At 41.5% G+C, this 23,914-nt stretch overlaps 1 protein-coding gene and 1 non-coding gene across 2 annotated transcripts in view; one reads left to right on the plus strand and one right to left on the minus strand.

Moving 5' to 3' along the window:
• CUNH18orf63 (chromosome unknown C18orf63 homolog) overlaps positions 1–23,914 on the plus strand; it is a 43,129-nt gene that overhangs the window by 16,476 nt on the left and 2,739 nt on the right. The window contains exons 8-12 of the mRNA XM_051202042.1: positions 4,779–4,875; positions 4,976–5,061; positions 6,476–6,659; positions 12,572–13,561; positions 14,464–14,543. Coding sequence (XP_051057999.1) covers positions 4,779–4,875; positions 4,976–5,061; positions 6,476–6,659; positions 12,572–13,561; positions 14,464–14,543 — 1,437 coding nt within the window. The remainder of the gene's footprint in view (positions 1–4,778; positions 4,876–4,975; positions 5,062–6,475; positions 6,660–12,571; positions 13,562–14,463; positions 14,544–23,914) is intronic.
• On the minus strand, positions 11,670–11,773 carry LOC127235079 (U6 spliceosomal RNA). The gene has a single exon (XR_007835671.1). It is a non-coding gene; the product is annotated as a U6 spliceosomal RNA (small nuclear RNA).

Here is a 23,914-nt window from a genome sequence, read left to right on the forward strand (position 1 = left end):
GAGGTTGAGGTAGGACAGTGATTTTAAGACCAACTGGATTACATAGGAAGATTGTGTCTCAAACCACCACTGACAAGAGAAAGAAAACCCAGAAAAATTTCTATACCTCAACTAGGAACGATATAAAGAAGAAATTAATAAAACTATCTCACTCAAAGTGTCTATCAAAAGAAATTGTAAAATAAATCTAACCAAAGAAGTGAAAATTAAAATTATAAAATACTTCTAAGAGGAATTTAATTGGAAAAAGAACTCAGTCATGGATTGGAAGAATTATAACTTTTAAAATGTCTACAATACCAGAAGTAATCCATAGATTTTATTACTCTCTACCAAATTATATTATTCTTCAAAAAACAGGAAAAATGTTTTAATTTCACATAGAAATAAAAGACCCCAGGGAGTTAAAGAAATCATGGGGCCCTCACAATTTGATTTCAAACTATCCTACAAATCTGTAGTAATTAAAACAATAACCAGGCATATAGACTAACAGAACAGAGCAGCATGTCTAAAAATAAATATGTATTCACGGTCAAATGATTTTCAACAAGGCTGCCTCAAAGTTGGAGAAAATGGTCTTTTCCAAATATGATGCTTGGAAATTATATATCCTTACTTGGAAGAATTAAGTTAGACCCATATTACTCATTTTATTAAAAATGTAATCATTTAATGCTATGAAAACTTCATGGCTTTGATCTGGGGATAACATACATACATACATACATACATACATACATACATACATACATACATATCCCCTAACATTGTACAACAAAAGTAGAAATGGATCAGTAGGACTTCATCAAACTAAAAAGCTTCTATATACCAAAGAAAACAATCAAAAGAATGAGGATAACCCATGAAGTAGGTGAATATACTTCTAAATCACTCTTCTCTTAGGCTATTTTGTGCTTCTATAATAGAATGTCGAGTGCTAGGTAATTTATATGCAACACAAACCTATTTCTCATATGAGTCTGGAGGCTAAAAAGTCTGAGATCAAAGTGCCAGCACATTACATTTCAGTGAGAGTTCTTTGTTACATCATTCCATGATGAATAGGCACCCAGGGCTGCACAGTGAGACCCTGTCTTAAAGAAGAAGGAGGAGGCTGAGGAGGAAGAAGAGGAAGAGGAAGAAGAAGAAATGTCTATTTCTTTTTTTATTTGAAAACCAAGTTGTTTTCTTGCTACTGAATTGAGTTTTTATATGTCTGTCCCAATGTGGATGGAATGTTTGCTCCCTCCTAAATTTAGTTGACAGAAGGTTCTGTTCACACTGATGTATTATCTCAGGTTTGGGTTCCTTACAAAACAGTAGTCTTGTCTTTCTGGCACTCTCTTTGCCTATTCATGAAGTAAAGGAAATAGTAAGTGAAGAGGAAATCTACAAAGCACAAGCGAATCTTTGCCAGCTATACATCCAACAGATGACTAATACCTAGAATATGCAAAGAATTTAAGATTTAAAAATAAATGTAATCCAATAAAAAGAAGCTGTAAGTCTGAGGCACTTTGAATGAGAATGGCCCCCATAGGCTCTGGCATTTGCATACTTGGTCTCCAGTTGGTGATGCTGTTTGGAGAGTCAGTACTATGTTACTAAAGAAAGGGTGTTACTAGGGGTGGACTTTGAGAGTCTAAGCCTCTCTGCACTCCCAATTCTGTCTCTGCTTTGTGTTTGTGATTGAAAATATGTTCTCTCAGTTCCCTGCTCCTGCTGCTGCATCTATCACTTGCTGCCATAACTATAACTCCTCACAATGAAGGACTCATTCCTGTGAACTATAAGCCAAAAAAAAAAAAAAAAAAAAAAAAAAAAAAAAAAGAAAGAAAGAAAGAAAGTACAAAGAAACAAAAAACAAAACAAACCACCATCACCACAACAATAACAAAAGAAACACTTTCTTCCATAAGATTCTTTGGTCATGATGTTTTATCACAGCAATGAAAAAGTAACTAGTACAAGATATTAACAGAAAGTTCTCAAAAAAAAAAAAAAATAGCTAAGAACATCATTACCAAATGGGGAAATGCAATTAAACTACTTTAAGGTTTCATCTTGCCCCAGCCAGAATGGCCAAGAGTAAACAACCAATAGTAAATGCTAGCAAGGATATGGATTATGGATTGGTACAGCCACTATCGAAATTAGTGCATTAGTGTAGAGAACACACACACACACACACACAGAGAGAGAGAGAGAGAGAGAGAGAGAGAGAGAGAGAGAGAGAGAGAGAGAGAGAGAGTGGTACCATATGATCCAGCTATACCACTCCTTGGTATATACCCAAAGGATTTGATATCCTACTACAGAGACTTGCTCAGCTATTTTCAGTACCTCTCTATTCACAAGAGCTAGAAAATGGGAACACCCTAGAAGTCCATCAAGTGATTAATGGACAATAAAAATGTGGCACATATCCACAATGGAATTCTATTCAGCTATAAAGAAAGATGAAACCATAACTTTTCAAGTGGATGAGTGAATGGAACTGAAAAATATATTGAGTGAGATAACCCAGACTGAGAAAGACCAACAGCATATGCTCTCTTATTTGCGGGTTCTAAATCTGAATCTGTAAGTTTGAGTGTGTAACTTGGAGCACCCTCAGAAGCCTGTGAAGTAGAAAGAGACCATTGGAGGAGGGAGGAAAAGTAAGGTTAGAGACAGGAATGACAGGACATGGGTGCTGTGAAGGGGAGAAATAGGATGGGGAATTTAACTGGGTAGCATGAGGAAATGTAACATAAGTATGATATAAATGAATAGAGAGAACATGTTTTGAAGCAGTTACCCCACAGAGCAGAATAACCCTCCCCCCAGGAGACTTAGACTATTTAACAAAAACCTGAGTGTCAGGCATGGGCTACTTCCCTTATGTTGTTAGTCAAGGAGTGCATTGTTCTGGTTGCCTAACAAAACGTGACGGTAAAACCCTATCGCTGAAGACACTACAAACTTTGGTCACAGGACCTGTAGGAACCAAGCTGAAACTTACCTGGGACCTCCCTGAAGCGAGTTACAATGCACTAGAAGGTGCTACGTCAGATTCCCAAGGAGAAGAGATATCAACAGTCTTAGCCAACCCTAAAGGCTGAGAGCCACAATAATAATGAGGACTTGCAAGACAGTGCAATAGTGGCACTTGTATTCTGAAGGCAACCAAGCAGTGTCTAATTAGAACCACACCTCCTCCCTTGAAGGTGCTGCCACCTGCTGCTGTGTGGTTACTCAAGCATCTATGGGTGGCAGGACCCTGTTGTTGAGGTGACACTGCTTCCAGCTGACTGCTGCATACTCACGTCTCATAAAAAGAAGCGTCTTTGTACAGCAGACTATTAGATCCACAACCCATCAACAGGCAGATCACAAGTGGCATCCCCAGCCCCCAAAGGGAAATCTGTAACACAACACCTACACCTATGGCTCAGGAAACTTCTTGGAGGCTTGGATGGAAAGTTTGTGAGAAACAGAGGTCTGGGATGCCTGCTGTCTCGTAGTTTCTTCTGGATGGGGATGTTGCTCCTATGAAATCGCCACAATGTGGTTGCCTGTACAAAACCTGCAAAGACCACACCTATTAACACACCAATTCGTAAGGTCCCACCCCTAGATGAAAAGCTGTAGGCAATGCCTACTAAGGGACAGCCAACCATTTCTTGGTGTTGTTTTGTTTTTGTTTTAGGAACAAAACCAGGGTCCTAAAGGGTCAGCTCTAAACAAATGCAAAGAAGTGCGAAATAACTAGACTCAGTAGGTGATATATGTTTATACATACAGATCTAGCAAACAGAAGAGATCATGAATTCAAAGGGGTGGTTAGGGAGATAGGGAAGTTGAGGGAGGGGAAAAAGGCAGGGTGGAAAGGATGGAAATACAGCGTAGTCATGTATAAAATCCTTAAATTTAAAAAAATGTAAGTATCACTTGTAAAAGGAATGTCAGCATACTGCTCAGGAAAATGTAAATTAGCACAATATTATAGAAAACAATATGGAAATTTCTCAAAAGGGTAAAAATGCGATTGCCATATGATCATTCATCCTATATATCCAAAAGAAATAAAGTCAGTATGTCAGAGATATTTCTGCACTCACATTCATTGCAGAACTATTCACAATAGCTGAAATGTGGATACAACCTAAGTTTCTATCAGGCAGAATGAATAAAGATGTGGTATGTATACAGCGGAACAAAATTCAGCGTTAACAAGGAAGGTAATATGGGCAATATGGAACATGTTATATTGAACAAAATAAACCAGACAAATTCTGTGTGATCTTATAGTAGCATCTAACAAGTTGAACTCATAAAACAGTAAAATAGCAAATACCAGGTTTAGGATGGAGCTTTAGACTACAGTAGAGAAATGTTGGCCAACAATAAAGAATCCCAGACAGGAAGAATAAGTTAAAAAAAATATCCATTGTAAAACACACTACAGTGAATATCAACAAGCTGATCTTGAATATCACTACACATAGATTTTAAGTACTTTTACGTGAAATGGTGTGCATATTAAGTCGATTAAGGCATTCCATAACCTATTTATTTTTCAAAGCATATTAAATATATCTCAAATTTACATGTCAAGACAAAAGTCTTAATGCAATTGAATTTGGCACTAGGGTGTTTGTTGTTTATATGTGGACAGTAGTATACTTGCTGAGTCTCTTGGAATACGTTATAAAGCACAGTTAACTTCTCAGACAGCATTTAACTGTATTTAAGTATTGACATCATGCTGTGTCAAATGTCATTTTTTACAGTATGAAGATGGGACAGATCATAAATGTTCTTCATACTGTGCCACCCGACTGTCCCTTTCGTTCCTTCGAAGATTTCCAGAGGCACTGGGATGACCTGGTAGGGAGCACGTGTGCATCACAGGAAATGTTATTTGATCTCTTTTCTTATCATGTAACATAAGAATCAAAATTATTTACATTGTGTGCACAATTTATAGTACGGCTACAAACTTCCAGAAGATTGCGGAGATATGAAAATATACTGCAGCATCTACTTCAAAATGATCAAAGAAAAGGTCTTCACGTATCCTTTGTACACTAATAACAGAGCCTTCCTGTCTGCCTTAGGAGCCAGCTTTGCTCATGCCCCATGCTGTCCTTACTTAATGGAAACACTTTTCCTGCACAGCTGTTCTAATTTTGCTTAGAAAACGATACTAATAAGAGTTCTTGTGGTTGTTTATTTTGGGTATTTTGTTTTGTTTTTGAGACTGGTAGCATATACCTCAGGCTGGCTGGTAATTCACCGTGTATCCCAGGCTATTCTGGAATTTCTGAACTCCTGTGTGTACTTTTCTTACAAGCATACACCACCACATCCAGTTTATGCTGAGGATAGGATTGAATCCAGCACTTACAGCAAGTCAGGCCTCCTTCGTTCTACCAGCTAAGCTACGTTCCCAACCTCTCATCTCTTAATAAAAAGAACCATCAGGTCCTAACTAACCTGAGCTTTCCTTGAACTGGCCATCCCCCTGCCTCAGCTTCCTCAGTGCTGGAGTTGCCACCATCCCAGGCTATAAGTACTTTTTTTTTTTAAAGACTATTGCAAAATTTAGACAAGAAAAGAAAATTCAGAATAGGACAATGTAAGAACCAATCTTTAGCCAAGATCCCACCCCCCCCCCCGTATTGTTTGGACATTGTTGGAAAGGTTAATTAAATGTTACTGAAATATTCCTTCTTGGAAGATTTATTTCTTAGATTTGACTTGCACTAAACAATGCATTGATTCAGAAAAAAAATTAGCTTTCTTAATATTACTTTAAAGATATGCACAAAAGCAGAACACAGGTACCTAGATGGAGCTCTTAAGTCTTAATTAGCACGGCTTTCACCAAACAGGCTAGGGTTTACAAACAGAAGAGCCCATGTTCTGTGCCCTTTCCTAACACAGATAATTAATCGACACTGCCCTCGAATCCCCTTCATTAGATACCAACACTATCCCACGTGTTTAGAAGATTTCTCGGTAGGAAAAGGGACTGCTTTCCTTGAAGGACTGCTTTTGAAGTTTGAACATAATTGGTAAAGTGTCTCTTCTCTGTGCCAAGCTTCTCGTTGCTTTTGAAGGGAGCAGTTTACTGCTCACTTCGTCCTTGTACCTGTGTACAGGTGACAGATGGCACATTCCTTGTAAATCTCTCCTGGGGTGTAGTGATCTACTCTCCTTACAATTCTAGAGTCACCTTGATTGTGTCATAACACACACACACACACACACACACACACACACACACACACCACAATTTGTTAATAAAAATTAACTCAGAAGGAATGAAAGAATGCTTTTTAGCCTTGACAACTGTCGAATATAACATATAGATAGAATCGGTTTGTCGGTGTCTTGTGGACACTGCCGCCAGCTCAAAAATAAAAATTGCTCTGCCCTGCAGACAGAAACCCTGTGTTGCCCCTTAACGTTTAATCATGCTCAGGTACCCTCTCCGCTGCATCAGAAGTCAGCCCATTCAGTTCTTCCCAAGGGTGGATTTGGAAGGTGTTTTGAAATGTTTCCTATCCGATTTAAAATCTAAACTGCCGCACATATGTGGATTCCCCATAAAGATGACGAATAAACCGTGCTACTACACAAAGGAGCTAACCAGACCACAAAGACAGGTAAGACTTACTTTCATCTCATCCAAGTTCCCTGAATTCTTCAGTAGATCACAAACTGTTCTCAGTATGGTGTCTCACAAATGCTACTTGTTATTGTTACTTAACTGTTTGTTTATGTTGTATTTCCTATGATACACAATTGTTGCTTCTGATATGTTTCACCCATATCTAGATATGCACAAGCTGGGCTACTGGCAATTAAAGAGGGAATTTTGTGAAGTGTCCACCTTGACAGATTGAAAGGAGGGGGGCAGGGGGCGGACCTGTTCAGTAGAAGTTGGTAGCTGCTGCCCAACAGGTGGTCAGGAGGGGGCTTCTCTGAACCCTGCAGCATGAGGGAAGCCATCAGCAGCGTTTGCCTCTGCATTAACTTCAGCAGGAAGCCAGCATATAAACCCAGCTCCCCAGCTCCCTGCAGACAGACAAGCGGCAGAAGGAGAGTTACCTCTGGCTTTGTTCCCCCACCCCGTGCGTCTTGTTGAATAATTGTTCATGTAACCCAGTGCAGCTTCCTGCTCTCATGCGTTCAGAGAGGTAACCACTGCCGTGACTTTCTGACTGACCTTTGTCTTTAGTAAGCCTGCATCAGTCAAAACTCAGTTTTGAATTCTATGCAAGAGAAACCATTGTTTGTGTTTGCCTGTGGCTTTGCTTTAGAATAGTGTTGTGACACTCATCCGTGTTGCTCCACAAGCTAAGTCCGTTCACTTCCACTGCCATGCAGTGTTGTCATTACGCCACAGCTGTTTATTTTTCCCGAATATTGTTGATTGACAGCTGGACTGTCTGAGGGCTACTAGCAGTAATATGGTACTGAACATTCTAGTAGACATCCTCTAGGCCATGTACACGCATCTCATAAATGTAGAATGTATGTGTGTTTCCGAGTATAGGACATATTGCAGGCTATCTCCCACGGTGTCTGTGTGTCTGTGGCAGTTACCCCTTCCCCTTGTTCATATGTGGCATTGTTGACTTTACTTTAGCAGTTCTGGCAGATACGCTTATTACCACGTGCTTTTAATGTGCATATCTTGGTTATTTATGTGTACTGATATTTGCATATCTGTTTTGAAGGGCTGGTCTGCCATTTTCATGGGTATTCCTATAGCATGTTAGGCCTGAGTTCTTCATCAGCTGTATAGAGTACCTTACCTCCCTCCATTCTGCAACATGTTTTCCTGAAAAGGAATGAGTGGATAAATGTCCTTTTTGATTCCTATATTATAGTCTTAAAATTAACAAAGGTGTGTATTTTTTTCTTTTAATTTTTGAGACAAAAATCTTACTGTGTTCCTCTGGCTGTCCTAGAACTCACTCTGTAGATTAGGCTGGCCTTTAACTCACAGAGATCTGCCTGCTATTCCTAGCAAGCCCTGGGATTAAAGGCATGCACTATCCTATCTGGCTGGCATCGCATTTTTAAAAGTTGGATCGCTTGCCAAATCCAATCTAAGGAATTGTTGCTGAATAGACACTTACATCATACACTTGTATTGACTGCTTATTGCAGCTCACACCTGTTCTATGAGTAGTAAATCCAGACAGTTTGCAAAGATTTTCTTCATAATGTACAGTAGCACTTAACTGAAATTCTTGTCTGCATAGTGCTGTTGACAACGAAGTTTATTCTATTTTTGCCTGTTCTTCCTCATTTAATTTTCAGGAGGGATTCTCGGGATTAAGAATTACTTTCTCAATGCCACAGCAGAACCCACAGCATAGAGCTCAAGCGTCTCCACCAACACAAAGTAAATACATTTCTGACTTAAAATTGAAGTCTGGTCAGATTCTTAGCACAGTAATCAAGAAAATAAATTAAAATGAACCTTAGATTCCTGGCTGATAGCTCAGGCTCTGAAAACTGGCTGTCTGGATCCAAATCCCTTGCCTCTGAGTGATTTGGAGCACACCTTTGATCTCTTGCGCCTTCGTTTCCTCAGCTGAAATTGTGGCGAGGTGACCATGTGGTAAGGACAGCACTTGTCCCAGATTGGGCAGTGGGAGCGTTCTCGGGTGGAGTCCAGGGCACATGTTTGTCAGAGTCAGCCCTTAGGATACACAGGGGTCACTGAAGGAAGCCAACCCTGTCAGGAGACCACTGCTCTTCATGGGGGGCAATATCCAAGCCTTTCACATGGAGCTGACTTACAGCATTAATTTAGCAGTACTGCTAAGCCAGACTACATTTGCTTTTAATGATCAAATTCCAAAATTAAGAGAAAATGAATTTTAAATAAGGGGTAAAATGGATGTTTTGAAACAAATACCAGATACATCACTTCAGATACTCACTTCTGTAAAGTGTGTGTACTTCTACCACGTGCAACTCTTAAAAGCATGGTCATGCAGCCCGACGTCATTATATACCAAACAGAATACATTCCTCCTAAGTGTCTCCAGACCCAGGGCATGCCCTGGGTCTTGTTTATCTCAAAGATTTGTTTTTAACGGTTTTGTCAAGTTAAAATATAAATGGGACCATTTCAGGCCATGGTCATTCTGTCTGCTAAGTGTGTTTTATTCTATAGCATATACCAAACTACACTTCCCAACACCTAGATTATATATATATATATATATATATATATATATATATATGCATGCATATGCTTCTTAATTGTCTCATAGTTTCACAAGGCTTCAGTTTGCTAACAATTTAAGATTATTTAAGTTCTGTGAATTATTTATGTTCTCATCTGCTGTTTACATAGGCCCATTTTGCTTTTCCTATACATTATAAATAGGAACCTAAAAGTTTGCTCCCTTTTGGCTGTGTGTGGTATTTTAAAAATTAAAACAATGAGTGAATAACAATGGGTGACTGTTGACAAGCAAGGAAGCAAAACGGTCTCACCAGATGTCACCTCAGACAGGTGAGGAAGAGCAGGTGTGAATATAACACGTCTCAGGCCAGACACACATCCTCTCAGAACGCAAGTACCTCACCAAATCTAGAGTGCTTCTTTGTGTATCACAAGTAATGAGTGCATTGTGAAGAAAGAAAAACAAACAAACAAAAAATACACGTGTGACACCCGAGGATCTAAAAAGCAAGTGTTTTTTGCTTGTGTATAATTAATTTCAACTACGTTCTTAGATACGTTTTTTGTTTTTTTTGTTTTTTTTTTTTTTTCCTTTTTTTTCGAGGCAGTGGGAAAACATTTGCTCTCCAGAGTGACTCCAGCAGTTTGATAATGTAGCGCTTGGAATTTGGTGGAATTTCAGCCAAATTTAAGACCCCTTGTCATGACAGCACCTGTGTGCTTACCTAGCATTTATAAGGCAAGGACGGTGGTTTGGGGGGGTGGGAGGGGCATCTGTTGTTTATCTAGAACTCTCTGTAGAGAAGAGGAGACACCCTAATGTCTGTCTGCACTGCACCCAGGAATCCAGTGAGTGGACACTGCACCTGCTGCCTAACGATGACTGAAGTCAAGGGAAGTGTTTGTAGTTGACTTCCAGCAAAGCTGGCACAGGCACTGTTTCCCCTTACCCTTCCAACAATTGGTGTGTGCATCTGATTGACAGGCTGTAAGTCCACGCTCCAAATGCAAACGAGAAAATGGCACTTTGAGCTTTACAGGTACTTATTTCAGAAGGAGCCGTGGGAGAGTAGGATAGAGGTTTGGTGCCAGTCCAGCACCCATTATGAGTCGTAGAGGCCTTCCTCTTGACCCAGGGATCTGATGGTGGTGGTAGTCTTTGCTCATGTGATGTCTTGACAAAGATGTCCTGCTATGCTTATTAGACTTTAGTTTTGTGTTAGTTCCCTTGTGAAGAGAAGATTCTGAAGAACATCTGTATGCACGTTTTCATTCTCCAGTGGCATAAGAAGTGTGTCCCCAAAGTTATGTATTGAAGCCATGTTTTTTTTATTAATTTTAAGCTACTTCATTTTTATGTGCATTATTATGCCTAGTGGATGACTGGATCAATCTTATCCATTTTTTGTGCCTACTTAAAATTCTAATCTCCCTGAACTCTGCACTAGTCTCTCCCTAGCCTCATTCAAAGACTGAAACTTGGCAGAAGAAGGAAAGTCAATTGTTCTACTTTGCATATTATTCCTATATCTCTTAGTGTTTTTGTCTCAAGCTGTGATATGTTTTTAATCTGTGAGAGTAAGAAGATAAAAATCTATGCTCTACATTTCATGTCACTACCACATTTTCACTGTTACTTTCTTCTGATGATAAACACAGTGGCCAGAAGCAGCTTGGGGTGGGGAGGGCATCTGCCCACCAGGTAACAGTCAGTCTTTGGAAAACTCAGCAGGAATCCAAGGAGGAGCAGAGGCAGGTGCTATGGAGAAGTGATACTTACTGGCTTGCTCTCCTTGACTTGCTAAGCCAGCTTTCTTATTTAACTCTGGAACACCTTTCTAGAGGTAGTTACCGCCCACGGTGGGCTGGACCCTTAGATATCAATGATTAATTAAGAAAATACCTCTACAGGCATGCTCATAGGCCAACCTGATAGAGGCAGTTCCCCAGTTGAGACCCCTTATTCCAAGTTGACTCTTAGTTTGTGGCAAGTTGACAAAATACTAGCTAGTGCAATTGTTCTATAGAAGCTAAAGCCTGGTATACATTTACTTCAAAACATGAGTCACTTTCCATCAACAACTGGACAGATAAGTAAACTGTCACATATACATAGAATGGAATAGTCAATCACAAGAAAAGAAATTCTGATACATGCAACAATATATATGAATCTTGGAAAAATAGAGTGCTAGGTGAAATATGGCCAACACTAAAAGGAAATGTTTATGCTCTCATATGAAGTGTCTAGAATGGGCAAATGTATAGCTAAAGAAAATGGAGCAGAAGTCACCAGAATCCCAGAGTAAGTGGGAGCTATAATTTTCAGAATGCAAAGTTCTGAATCTGGGTGGGATGAAGAAAAGGTGTGTGAGAGCTGTGTCACCCAGTTCAGTGATTAGTTTGCGCCTAGAACAGTACAATGGGAACACGCATTTCTGTTTTGCTTGTTTCTTTCTTTATTCTGAATATGGAGCACTTCACAGATCTGCCTGTCACCCTTGTGCAGGGGCCACACTAATCTCGGTATTGTTCTGCTTTTAGTCTAGGTACTCAGAAGTGAAGTGAGCATGATAAAATTTGCTTTCATACACAGAGTTTTTAAAGGAGGGGATATGCTTGGATTGCTTCACTGCATGTAACTAGTCTGTTTGACAAATGCTTGCTGAGTCACCGCTAGGCCCCAGAAACTGGTAGACAGAAACACAAGCAGGCTTAACACAGGCAGCCCTGCCCCAAAGTCAGAATCTCACTTAAAGGTGCCGTGCAGATGCACCCACCCCTCCATCAGAACTTTTAGGTAAGTGTTTCTCAGTAACCTTGGAAGAGATAAGAATAAATGAGCCATAGTTCTTACACTCCAAGATGCCAGATCTATTTAGGGAGCTATAAAAAGGACACTAACGCGAGGCCACAGGATCGGGTGCTGTTTTTAAATGACGAATAAATACTAACTAGTAACAGAGCTCTGAAGATAGAAATAAGAGGCCATCCCCCATAGGCTGACTGGGAGAGGACTCATAGGAAATGGGGCTTTAAGGAAAGGAGAGGCCACAGCAGAGAGCGATGGAAAGAAGAGGGAGCACGGGGAGCCAGAAGCCTGCTTGAGCACATCTGGGAGGAGCCAGAAGCCTGCTTGAGCACATCTGGATGGCAGCTGCCTGTGACTTTTACAGTTGACTCACAGAGGGTTACAGTGTGCCATGAGAAATCTACACATTGCACCAGAAGGCTCATTTATTTTCTCTTTCTCAGTGGTTCTATGCACTTTAGTGTTACTTTGTTTTCTTACCCTGATACTTTGTGTTTTCCTTCTCTTTTCACTTACAATTATTACATAAATTCCCCTACTCTCTATCCTTCCAGGAAAACAAAGTCAGACCCCCCAATCTGACGACTAAAAAACACTTCAGAGCTTCTCTAACTCAAGCCACTTTGCTGAACCCCACGGGGCCTCCAACAGCAGCCAACCACGAGGTGGAGCCCTTTGCCAGTCAGCAGCGTTCAGGCTTGTTTTCATCCCGGTGCTGCTGGCCAGGGTCTCCGGACAGAGAGCCCTCCTGGCCTCTCCAGGCACCACAGCTACTTGTGGGGAAGTCAGAGCTCAGCAGAGGAAACACACAAGTTCAACGCAGTCGACTTTGTTCACAAAGTAAGAGAGCCCCGGCATTCATACCAGTCTTCAAAAGGAAATCTGAGCAAGCAAGCAAAGACGTCTCAGCGCTTGGCAATGTGGAGAGAAAACAGAGTGCTCTTAAGGAACCTAGCCTACTGACACAGAAAGCTAGAGTAACCCAGGGAGGCAAAGCAGGGTTAGGTTCAGCTACTAGAAAAAGACCAGATAGTAACATCCAGGTACAGGCTAGGAACTTAAATCCCAAGAGCTTCAGACCTCTGCTAGGGAGAGGCACCGCTTTCTGCGAGCGCCCTAGGGAACATCTCTCTTCTGATTCGGAGCTGAAGGCGCACCTCCCTGAGGGCCGACCCCTGCCTACTACTGCCCTGACACAACTGTCAAGTGGCTCAGTAAAAAATGCTGTTGACAGCCACACCAGCGGAAAAGACGATTTAACAAGCAGCTTTATAACGCAAATTTTAGGGAAAAGCCACGAGTCACTAAAACTCAAAACCCAGCCACACATTTTTGAATCGGACTTGGAAACTGAAGACTCTGGAGTACAGCAGCAACAGTTGGCAAATCTAACTAGAGAAGCTGATGGAGCTGAACATGGCCTGATAGTGAGCAAAGCATCCCACAAGAACAGACAGAAACTATGTCTTGAGTCTTCAAAATCTTCTGCAAAGCATCGTTCCCATGCTGCGCGTCAGAGGCAACCTGGTTCTTCTAAGAATCGGGTAAAGATCTGAGTTTTCTTCCAGTCTGGAAAAATTCATAATAGATTCATAATAGGCTAGATGTTTAGAACCTTAAATAAGATTGTAAATACTTGCCCAAGTTGATGTAGAAATGTGATAATTAGGAAAGCCAACTCTGTTCCACTTTAAAAAGGATATCTAGCCATGCAGTGATGGTGCACATACACCCTGAATCCCAGCACTTGGGAGGCAGAGGCAGGCAGATCTCTGTGAGTTTGAAGTCAGCCTGGTCTACAGAGCTAGTTCCAGGACAGCCAGGGCTGTTACACAGATTTAAAAAAAAAAAATCTTGTCTCAAAAACCAGAAACAAATAACAACAACAAAAAGGATGTCCACTGTTCATAGAACACAGTAGGAAGGGAAGGAGACAGGATGTCAGAGCTGGGGGATGGGGAGGGGGTGTGAAACAGTCTCTCTGGACAAAACATGTCACTTGCACCCATGAACTCACTGTAGCTATGGTTCCCTGCAAAACACCTGAAGAAGATTGGGCCCACCACCATTTCATTTGATGAGGGAAGGGGCTCGTGAGTTCCCACCCACTCTGAGAGAGTATGAGCTGTTAAGGGTTGCTAGGGGGAAGGTACCATTTTCTTTGGTGGTGTAGTCACTGACATGTTGACCATGCTCCAGTAAATAACTTCCCACCGTGCTTATGAAAGTAACCAAAATTAAACTCAGTTGGTCAGCAAAATAAAGGACTTTGGTAGAAGAGGGAGAAGGGCTGGGGAGGTACTAGGAATGAAAATGAGCAAAATTCACTATATACATGCATGAAATTGTCAAAGAATTTTACAAAGACAGACCAATTTGCTTAAGAATCAAAACTGTTAGTAACAGGGTTAATTGTAACAAACTGCTGTTCTTCAATTTGATACAGGTATCCAATACAACAAAACCTAAGAATTCCCTCAGCATTCCCGAGGCTGAGTACAGTGTGGAGCAGAGGCTGCCCACCAGGTAACTGCGGTGGTGTGTACTCACTTAGCTTAAATTGCTGGTATAGAGATAGCTACACTTCAGTTAGCAAGGGAATAGGAACAGCACACCCTGTGACTAGACAACTGTTTTCCATTGTGTAGACTCAAAGAATGGCTTTCAGAAGGGACTCCTCGGGCTCCTTCTCTTTGCTTCTGGGGTCTCACAGACAAGGAATCCAGAGCCAGCATTGCAGCTGACTGACTATGCAAGCCTATGACCCCACTAACATATCCTTCTGCTTGGCCATGACCCAAATAACAGACCTCAAGCGAAGTCCCGGAGCTAATCATTAAGCTGAAATCTACTCCGGAAGTGCTATAGCGCCAACCATGCTTCAACTTGAGATTTAATTGTCATTCTGGGTCCCTGGCACTAAATCCATAAAATTGTACATCTGGAAATACCATTTTATTCCTTGTTGCCATCTGTTCTGTTCTAAGAGCAAACATTACTAAAACATCCACAAATATTCATCACATAAAAGTATTGGCATACATTCAGATTCTTTAAGAACCAACTTGAAAACATTTTTTCTTTTCCAAATGCTATTTCTTTCTATAGCTAATAGAATCTTCAACCTGATTTGAGTTAACTAAAAGGTACCTGTCTATTCCTATATATGTTATGATGTGGTATCTTATGTGGTTTCAAACATCTTCATTTTAATGCTCTCGTGTGGCTGAGGGACATAATGTATGTGCCTTGGAAATGACTGCATTTTTAGAGAAAAGACAAATCTGTTCTAGGTTCGCAACAATATATAACTCCAGTTCCAGGAGATATAATGCCATCTTCTGGACTCTGTGGATATCAGGCTTGCACATGGTACACAGTCATATATGCAGGCAAACACCCATACACGTAAAATAATACTTTTCTAAAGAGTGAAACTCCACCTTCAACTGCTCTTTTAGGGACGATCACTCAGAGCACTCATGAAGTTCTTGCAGACATTGCCTATGGGCAAGAAGACTGGGTGTACTGCCTTGAGACTTCTTGCTTTATTTATTTCTTATTTTTGCATAGTATTTTCTTGGATGTGGATATACCATGTTTGACTAGCTTCCTATTGATTGATACCTGAGTTGTTTACAAACTTTCAGTACTGTAAGCCATGTACATTGTTATAAGTTACCTAATTTTCTTATAAGGTACACTGTTTTTTTAAAGACAGTTTCACTGTGTATGTAGCCCTGGCTGTCCTGGAACTTGCTATGTAGACTAGGCTGGCCTCAAAGTCACAGAGATCTGCCTGCCTCTGCCAACCAGTTGCCATCTTATCCAATCTGGTACTTTTGATAGTTAAAAATACCTTTATTTTGCCTTTACTATTTTTATTACTGAAATTTGTCTGACGAGACTCTGTTTTCACTGTCAGAGGCTGAGGGCCTCACAGATATGGTAGATTCTGTTCTAGTGTCTGTTTGGGCCTCACAGATATGGTAGATTCTGTTCTAGTGTCTGTTTTACTGTAACATTTTAAAGCAAATTCAGGGAGTCACACAACTGCACTTATGAACACGCTAGAATATAACCCTAATGCAAGGTATAGAGGACTTCTAAGAAAGAATTGTGCATTTATACTGTACATTTTGAGAGTACCCCCTTGGTTTGCCTCCTAAATAGCCATGTGACTTACAGTTATGCTAGGAAGAAGACTCTGCTTTGTAATCACGATGTTTCTTCACAATCTTGGGCAAATTGTTTTACTGCTTATATTTAGGGGGTTCATAATGTGCTATATTGCCACGAAGTTTTACTTTTGTATTTATATGTGACTATGAGGAAGCCACCAGAGACATGAGTTCAGTTTTACTACAGAATTAGAGCCTTTATTGTCATAGAGATTTCTGTGTCCTTCAGTACATTAGCCCTGCTAGATGCCAGGCAATGAGCCATGCTCTATGTCCACCTCAGAGAAGGGTGGACTTCCCCTGAGGGCTGAGTCTGGTCATTAGCAGACACATGTGGGCCTGTGGCTCAGGCTTAGGGTTATATATTTGATGAGCCACGTGCCCAGAACCACCTGCTTGCCCTCCACCAGTAACTCTGGCATTTAGAGGAAGGAAGAGAGTCACAAGTAATACTTCTCACTGAATGAGAACCTTCCTCACTTTCCAGACTTCAGATGGGTTTGATGACATATAACTGGCATATGTTTTTAAAAGTCAAAACGCTTCATTGAATAGTCTGCTACAATAATCCTTCATCATATAAAAAGAACCAGCAGGGAATCAAATGTAAGTTGAACTGTGATTGTTTAAATACGGTTGCTGTTACTCCCAGTTTACCACAGCAGCTAAACAAAAGGGAGCGCTAACCTCCCCCACACGTGGATGTGACTCCCTCTCCCAGAGTTGTGCCCAGTAATTAATGTGTTCTATACCTTTACTGAGAGCGCTTCTACCTTCCAGAACTATCTCTAGTTCCTAACTTATCATCTTCATGGGGACAACATACATTTAACTCAAGGCCCATTTTAAATGCTCCTTTCTCATGAAGCCATGTTGTGGACAGCTGGTAGACCACAGTAAAGACCAGGACTTGTGCAGAAAATAATTTGTTTTTGAGAGTGACATACTGAAATATGCATGTGTGGTCAGCACAGTCATCCACATGTGGTCACTCCTGGACCACCCTTCTCTGGTTCGTCCTGATGCTGCTCCAAAATTATGCCTTAGGCAGTGAAGACATCATAGTACTCAACTTAGCAAACTAGTTAAAAGAGGAGTCTACTGCTGGAGCAGTGTGTAGTGTTCCCAGCTCTTTATAGAATCTCCATCGTCCCTCTTCCTCTACTTTATTAATCTGTACTATTTAGAACTGACAGCATAATATTTCTTTCCTTTTTTCTGTTGAGACGGGGCATCATGTAGCCTTTACTCATTATGTAGGCTAGAATGACTTAGAAGCACTGGGCTTCCCATCTCTGCTTCCAGAGTACTAGATTATAGCATGCTCAGGTTATGCCCTGCAGGAGATGGAATCCAGGGCTTTGTACATGTGAGACAAGCACCATTACCAACTGAGCACTAGTATTTCATTTTAGACAAGTGTGCACATGCATACAAGGCTTGCTGTTGCTAAAACTCAGTGAGTCTGTTTCCTTGTATACAGCACATTTTTGACTTGCAATATTTACTTTAAAGAAACACACACACACGCAACAAATTTCTGTGCTCAAATTCACCAGAGAAATCGATAAAGATCTCAGTTCATACTAAAGATGTCCATTTCTAGGGTCTGGCAGTAACTCTGTAGTTGAGAGCACATGCTCCTCTTCTTGTCAAGGATGATGTTTATTTCCCAGCACCATATCGCTACCCACAACCATCTGTAACTCAGGTTCCAAGGGAATCTGATGTCTTCTTCCAGCCTCTCGGGCACCAGGCACACACATGATACACATACATACAGGCAGACAAAACACTCATAAACATAAAATAAAAATATCTTTAGAAGACTTCAATTTCTGAGAGCCAAAGTCATTGCATAACCAATTGGAAAAAATCTACCTTTTAAAAGTTCTGATGCTTTGTTTGCAGTCTGGGTTCCTTCCAAAAATCCTTTCCTTACATTTCAGTTCTGCATTGCATTGTCTTTCCAGGCTAAACGATAAGTGGTTTTATATTTGCCTGTGTCCAAAGGCTTAGAATCAACCCCCACACCAAAACAAACTTACGGAAATAAGCCAGAATTAATGCCAAGAATCATTTAAAGTTATGTAGAAATGTTTCTCATGTATATTAACTGCTCACTATATTTGTATTTGGTTTTATATTTTGTATTGTATATGGTAATTATTTTTACTTTATTTGTGTTTATTGCTCATTGTCACAAATAAGAAAAAAATTTCGATTATTTCTGTTTTCAAGTTGCATATGATCTGCTTTTATGGTGGACTTGCTAATATATGAGTATTTGTTGATAGTTATAAATAATAAAGAGATTTAAAGATGCCTGGCCCTTATGTATTTGTGCTCAGAATGTTCATGCTGTACATTATTTCAGATGACAAATAGTAAAGGCATTTTAAATAAATGTGTTTTTCAGATGTCAGAGTGACTATACAGAGATGGGAGGGCTTAGGGGCCCGCAAATTCCTTCCCCAATGTCGTTCATTTCCTAAGACAGCTTAGTTCCTCAGTACATCACAGAGTTTTACTCTCAAAGGACCCTCATTTCATCATTAAAAAGTTACTCATTAGCTGGGTGGTAATGGCCCATGCCTTTAATCTCAGCTCTTGGGAGGCAGAGGTAGGTGGATCTCTGAGTTTGAGTCCAGCCCGGGCTACAGAGCAAGTTCCAGGGCACCCAGGATGACACAGTAAAACCCTGTCTCAAAAAAGAAAAAAGGTATTCCTTAAAGTATTAGCTATGTGTCAAGCACGTTTGGTTTATGAGGGAGTGGTGACATTGGTTTGCCGAAGGGAAAGGAAGAGGGTATCCTTAGCACAGAGAAGCCTGTGTGGTTCAGGAGCATCACAGAGCCTGGAGAGGCTGGGGTTAAAGAAGCCAGAGGAGAGTGGGGCTGATCACATCTGGTCCCTGGGACCTGGGAAGAGCGGCCCAATCTAACAGGGTTGGGCAGGATACTCCAGCTGCGGTGGTATAGATAGATTGGGGCTCAGGGAATAGGAGCAAAGGTGGAGACCAGCTCAGGGTCCAGGCAGGTGATAGATGCCAAGACCACCATGGGTGCGGGTAAGGAAGTTTAAAAGTGGTCCTGGTGTATTGAGAAGGGGAGAACCTGCCACCTGGGGCAAGGAGTGTCTGCAACTTGATTACTTGGAAGGATGAGATTTTTTTTTTGAAAAGCAGATTTTGGAGTAGAAGGAAGGATGGAATCACCTGCTGGGTTTTGCTGTGAGTAGGCCATTCCATGAAATGTGTTTCCTTTTGTGGGAGTATAAGAACAGAAGAAGAAATGTCTCATCTTCCTCTTCTGGTCCCTGTGCGGGAACTCTGTCTGTTGGTAGGAAGGCCTTTCTCCTGTACAAGGTGAAATGTAACTTCAGTTTGTGTAACTGGTAAGACTTTGAAATGCTTCTCTAAGGTGGCACTGCAGGTTTTAAACCAGATCGAGGAAAAAAGAGTTCTCTGAAAATGTCATTGCTGAGATAGCTAGAACTAGAGTATAAATTTTACACATGAGCTGCTGCTGTAGCATGAAATTAAATGGTCTAATGACATCAGGCCGTTTGAGGAAATTTCATTAGAAAAGGTTAATGAATAGTGAATTGAGGTGTGGTTTTGGCCTATAGTTGTCTTATATGACTTTTACTTGTTCTTAAGAAGTCAGTTTATGTGCATTCGGGTATAAATTATTACCTGTTTCCAGTTTAGTTAATACATATGAAGAGGTACGCCCCCAAATAAAAGGTAGAGGCAGGAAGTTCCGTATTAGGCATCCATATGACCAGTGTTCACCTGAAGTAGCTATGTGTCGTCTTGAAGATTAACCATAAAGGAGCAAGAGAACCAGAAAAGCAGCCTTCTTTAACTTAAAAAGCAAACACGGGTATTATAGCGGGACCTGTTGAGGACAAACCAGGCCTCAGCGTATCTATCAACTTATAAAAGCCCCAGCCCCAAAACTTACCCAGATGTTTGAGAATGCGTGGAGGAACGGAGTTTGTATGTAGCCAGGGTTGCAATGAGAGGGGAAATGTACAATTCCCTAAGTGTTTTGTGGACACCCAGAAGTTTCTAAAATGCCTCCCAGAGAATATCGCTTGGGCCATCTATCCCACACCCAAGCCACTTTCAAATCCCAAACCCGCAGACCCTGTGTAAGATAAACCCTCATGCCTGTTTTAAGACACAGTGTTGGGGGTAATGTGTTATCTGGGGCAGGGTAACAAATACTGCATCGCAGTATATGTGAAAGCTAAGCTTGACTACTCACTTGATTGACTTGAGAAATATCTAGGAGAGACTACGAAACGTGTAGGAGTTAATGTGATCCCGTTGTCTGTTGAGGAATCTGACCTAAAGGTCCACTGATCGGGTCAAAATCTGAGTAGACTCTGGGGAGGTGAAGGCCATATGGACAGTGGGGCCATATCCCGTTGCTACCTCCTAGGCACCACGGTGTGAATTGTTCTGTCCTGTCAAGCCCTCCCTGCCACGATGGACTGAAATGGAGCTACACAAAACTTTCCTCGTTTGTAAGTTTTTAATGCTAGATGTTCTGTCCCAGCCATGAGAACACTAGCACGGAGTAGTTTTTAAAAAGCCATGGAGTAGGCGTTACAAGAAAACCTGTGCAGTAAGCACTTGAAAATATGAATATAAAGCACAGGAAAGAATGTGTATGCAAGTTATACTGAGCTCCCCTGATGGGAGATGTCATTCTGTATATGTTTCTCATACTGGTTAATAATAAAGCACTGTTGGCCAATAGGAAAGGAAGATAGGAGGGACTAGGAGACAAGGAGGAAATAGGAAGTAGGGAGGAGGAGCGAAGATGGAGAGTCGGGAGAAAGCAGTATGCCGCCGGCTCCCCGGTAAGAGAAATACATAGATCAGCAGAAATGGGTTAATAATTAAGGCAGAGCTAGCCGATAAGAAACAAGTAACTGGGCCAACAGCATTGTATCAAATACAGAGTCTCTGTGTATTATATGGGGCTGGCGGCATGGCGGCAGAACAAGACCGGGAGGCGGCAGGCGGAAAAACCGTACTCGTTACACTCCCCATTCCTCCAAATCAGAGCATATGATGTGAGGGTTTTTTCCCTAGGGAGACATCTGCTCCCTCAAGACTGATCACCAAGAACAGACATAACTACAGTTCCATCAGAGTCCAACCAGTGAGTCTATTGGGCTTATTAAAGCGCATGAGTGAGAGACTACTTACAGGTCCAAGCAGCCACACCACCCCTGCATGGATGATGGCATCCCCATGGCTGGATGGAGTCCCTCTTCAGATACTTTTCCACACTGTATACGCACATACTTCCCAAGACCATGAGACTGCATGTGATTCGGCCCAGAATTGTACATAGGTTCAGGAGGGAGCAATAGAGGGGTAATTTAGTGAAAGTACAATGGACCTCTTCAACTCTGATGACAATGATGATTCCTTTGCTTGGATTATGGAGGTCTACAACGAAGGAGAACAAAGCTCCGCAGACCCCTTACATTCCTGTCTTGGTTGCCGGGCGTGGTGATGGCACATACCTTTAATCTCAGCATCTGGGAGGTAGAGTCAGGTCAACCTCTATGAGTTTGAGGACAGCCTGGTCAACAAAATGAGTTCCAAGACTGTTACACAGAAAAACCCTGTCTTGAAAACAAAAAACAAAAACAAAAAGTTCCTGTCTTGGTTTCCCTCCATGATGGACTATAATCTGAAAGCCAAATAAATCTTTCCTCCTCCAAGTTGGTTTTTGTCAGTGATATTCACAGTGATAGAACAAAAGCTAGAACAGGATTGAAAACTTGGTGTTCTTTTTGCAGCTGAAATTTAAAATATGATATAACGGGAGGGTAGGAAAGACATCCTTCCATGGTTGAGTAGTCTGTGTACACACAACTTCTGATTCATTTCTTCGGGGTAATAGTCTTCCTTCTCGGTCTTCTTTCTCTCTCAGCATTCCTACATAAACTTACTCCTTTTAGGAACATGCATTTCACTCGGTGGTAAGGGAAGGGTTCAGGGCAGTGCATGGAACGTACATGCCTGACAAAGCTCTTTCAATGGGGACATGTAGAAGGAGGTGTTTCCACTGCTCTTCTCCTGAGAATCATTCTGGAATGGTTTGGGGCCAGTGCCTAAAATTCTTCCTAGCTTCTCAGTGCTGAGAAACAAGTTATTTCTCACGGTTACCAGCTGGAAGGTCAGATTCGCAGTCTTCTTTATCAGGGAGTCCAAGGTCTCTTAGGGCAACACATTTCCCTGGCACCCTCTGGTCTCCAGATCCATGAAGTCGGTCAGTGGTGAGGATGTGTAAGAGCCCCCGTGTGTGTGGGCTAGGACAAATGACATGCCTTCTCAAACAATTCCATGAAAGCTCAGCAAACTTGTAAAGATGGGAATCAATGATTATGACCTATATTTTTTATTTTATTTATATATACCAAAGGACTTTTGCATGTTATAAAGTAGATCAATTCGTGTAATCTGCAAAGCACTAATTCTGCCTGCCTCTGTTCCTTCTAAGAACCGGCTTTCATACTTTGTGAACCAAAATAACCCACGCTAAATATGGAGCTATATAAATGAAATGAAGTATTTTAGTCATATTTTTTCCTCTGGCCAGATTTACCGCATTTCATTATTCTGCCGCCTACCATTGCTTTGCAATCCCTAAGGAAATAATGAGATGAAATTGAGAAGGGCAACAGAAAAGTAGGATATCCGATACTCCAGGTCGCAAATACCCAATCAGGTCACACAATGATTAAATTTAGCTCTTGTTAACCTGATTTCAAGTGCAGCTCAGTTCTGAGGGATGATGAGAAACAGCACGTTGGTTCCACATTATCAGAAAATTATTTCATCAGGACATATGGCTTTGACTTTGCCTGCCTGACAGAACATCAACACGACAGAGGCAGGGTCTCCTTTCAGAGAGGCCTGGATAGTCCATCTGCTCTATTAGCTCAGTGGGTTTATGTAGCCAGGGAGAACAGTAACCGACATGCCTTGCTGCCCTCCTATACGCATGCACGCGTGCATGTTCCCCGTCTCTACCTGTCCTGCCTGGGAAGGCACTACAGCCACTGATGATGTTGGTAACCGTGACATTCTTGACAGGAAGCCTCACTCGGGATGCGACCTTGTAGTTGGAGCTCCCTGCAGAGATCCAGTCCCAAACAAACACATTGACGTTTATTTTACTTAGAATCTGTTTGGCCGATGGCTCAGGCTTCTTATTGGCTAGCTCTCTCTTAATATTAACCCATTTCTATTTATCTAGGTATTCCTACATGCTCTTGGCTTACCCAGATATGCCCTGGCTGTGTTACTGCTTGGGCTCTACATGGCATCTCCCTGATGGCCCCTCTCTGCCTCCTCTCCCCAGCCTTCTCCTGGTCTGCTAGCCCACCTATCCTTTCTGCCTGGCTACTGGCTAATCAGTGTTTTATTCATCAACCAATACGAGAAACACACACACACACACACACACACACACACACACACACACACACACACACGGACATCCTTCATCACCACCTTGCTCAGAAGGAGGTCTCAGAGTGTAAAGAAACTGTTGGAGTCCAGAGGGAAGATGCAAGGATGGTCAAGGTGGTTCTCCAGCAAGGCTGTGTGATCCCCAAGGGATGGGAATCCAGGGGTAAAAAATGGGCATTCCCAACTCAAACTGTCTTACTGGTTTCGAT

This window comes from Phodopus roborovskii, unplaced genomic scaffold, assembly GCF_943737965.1.
Source record: "Phodopus roborovskii unplaced genomic scaffold, PHOROB, whole genome shotgun sequence".
Lineage (NCBI taxonomy): Eukaryota > Metazoa > Chordata > Mammalia > Rodentia > Cricetidae > Phodopus > Phodopus roborovskii.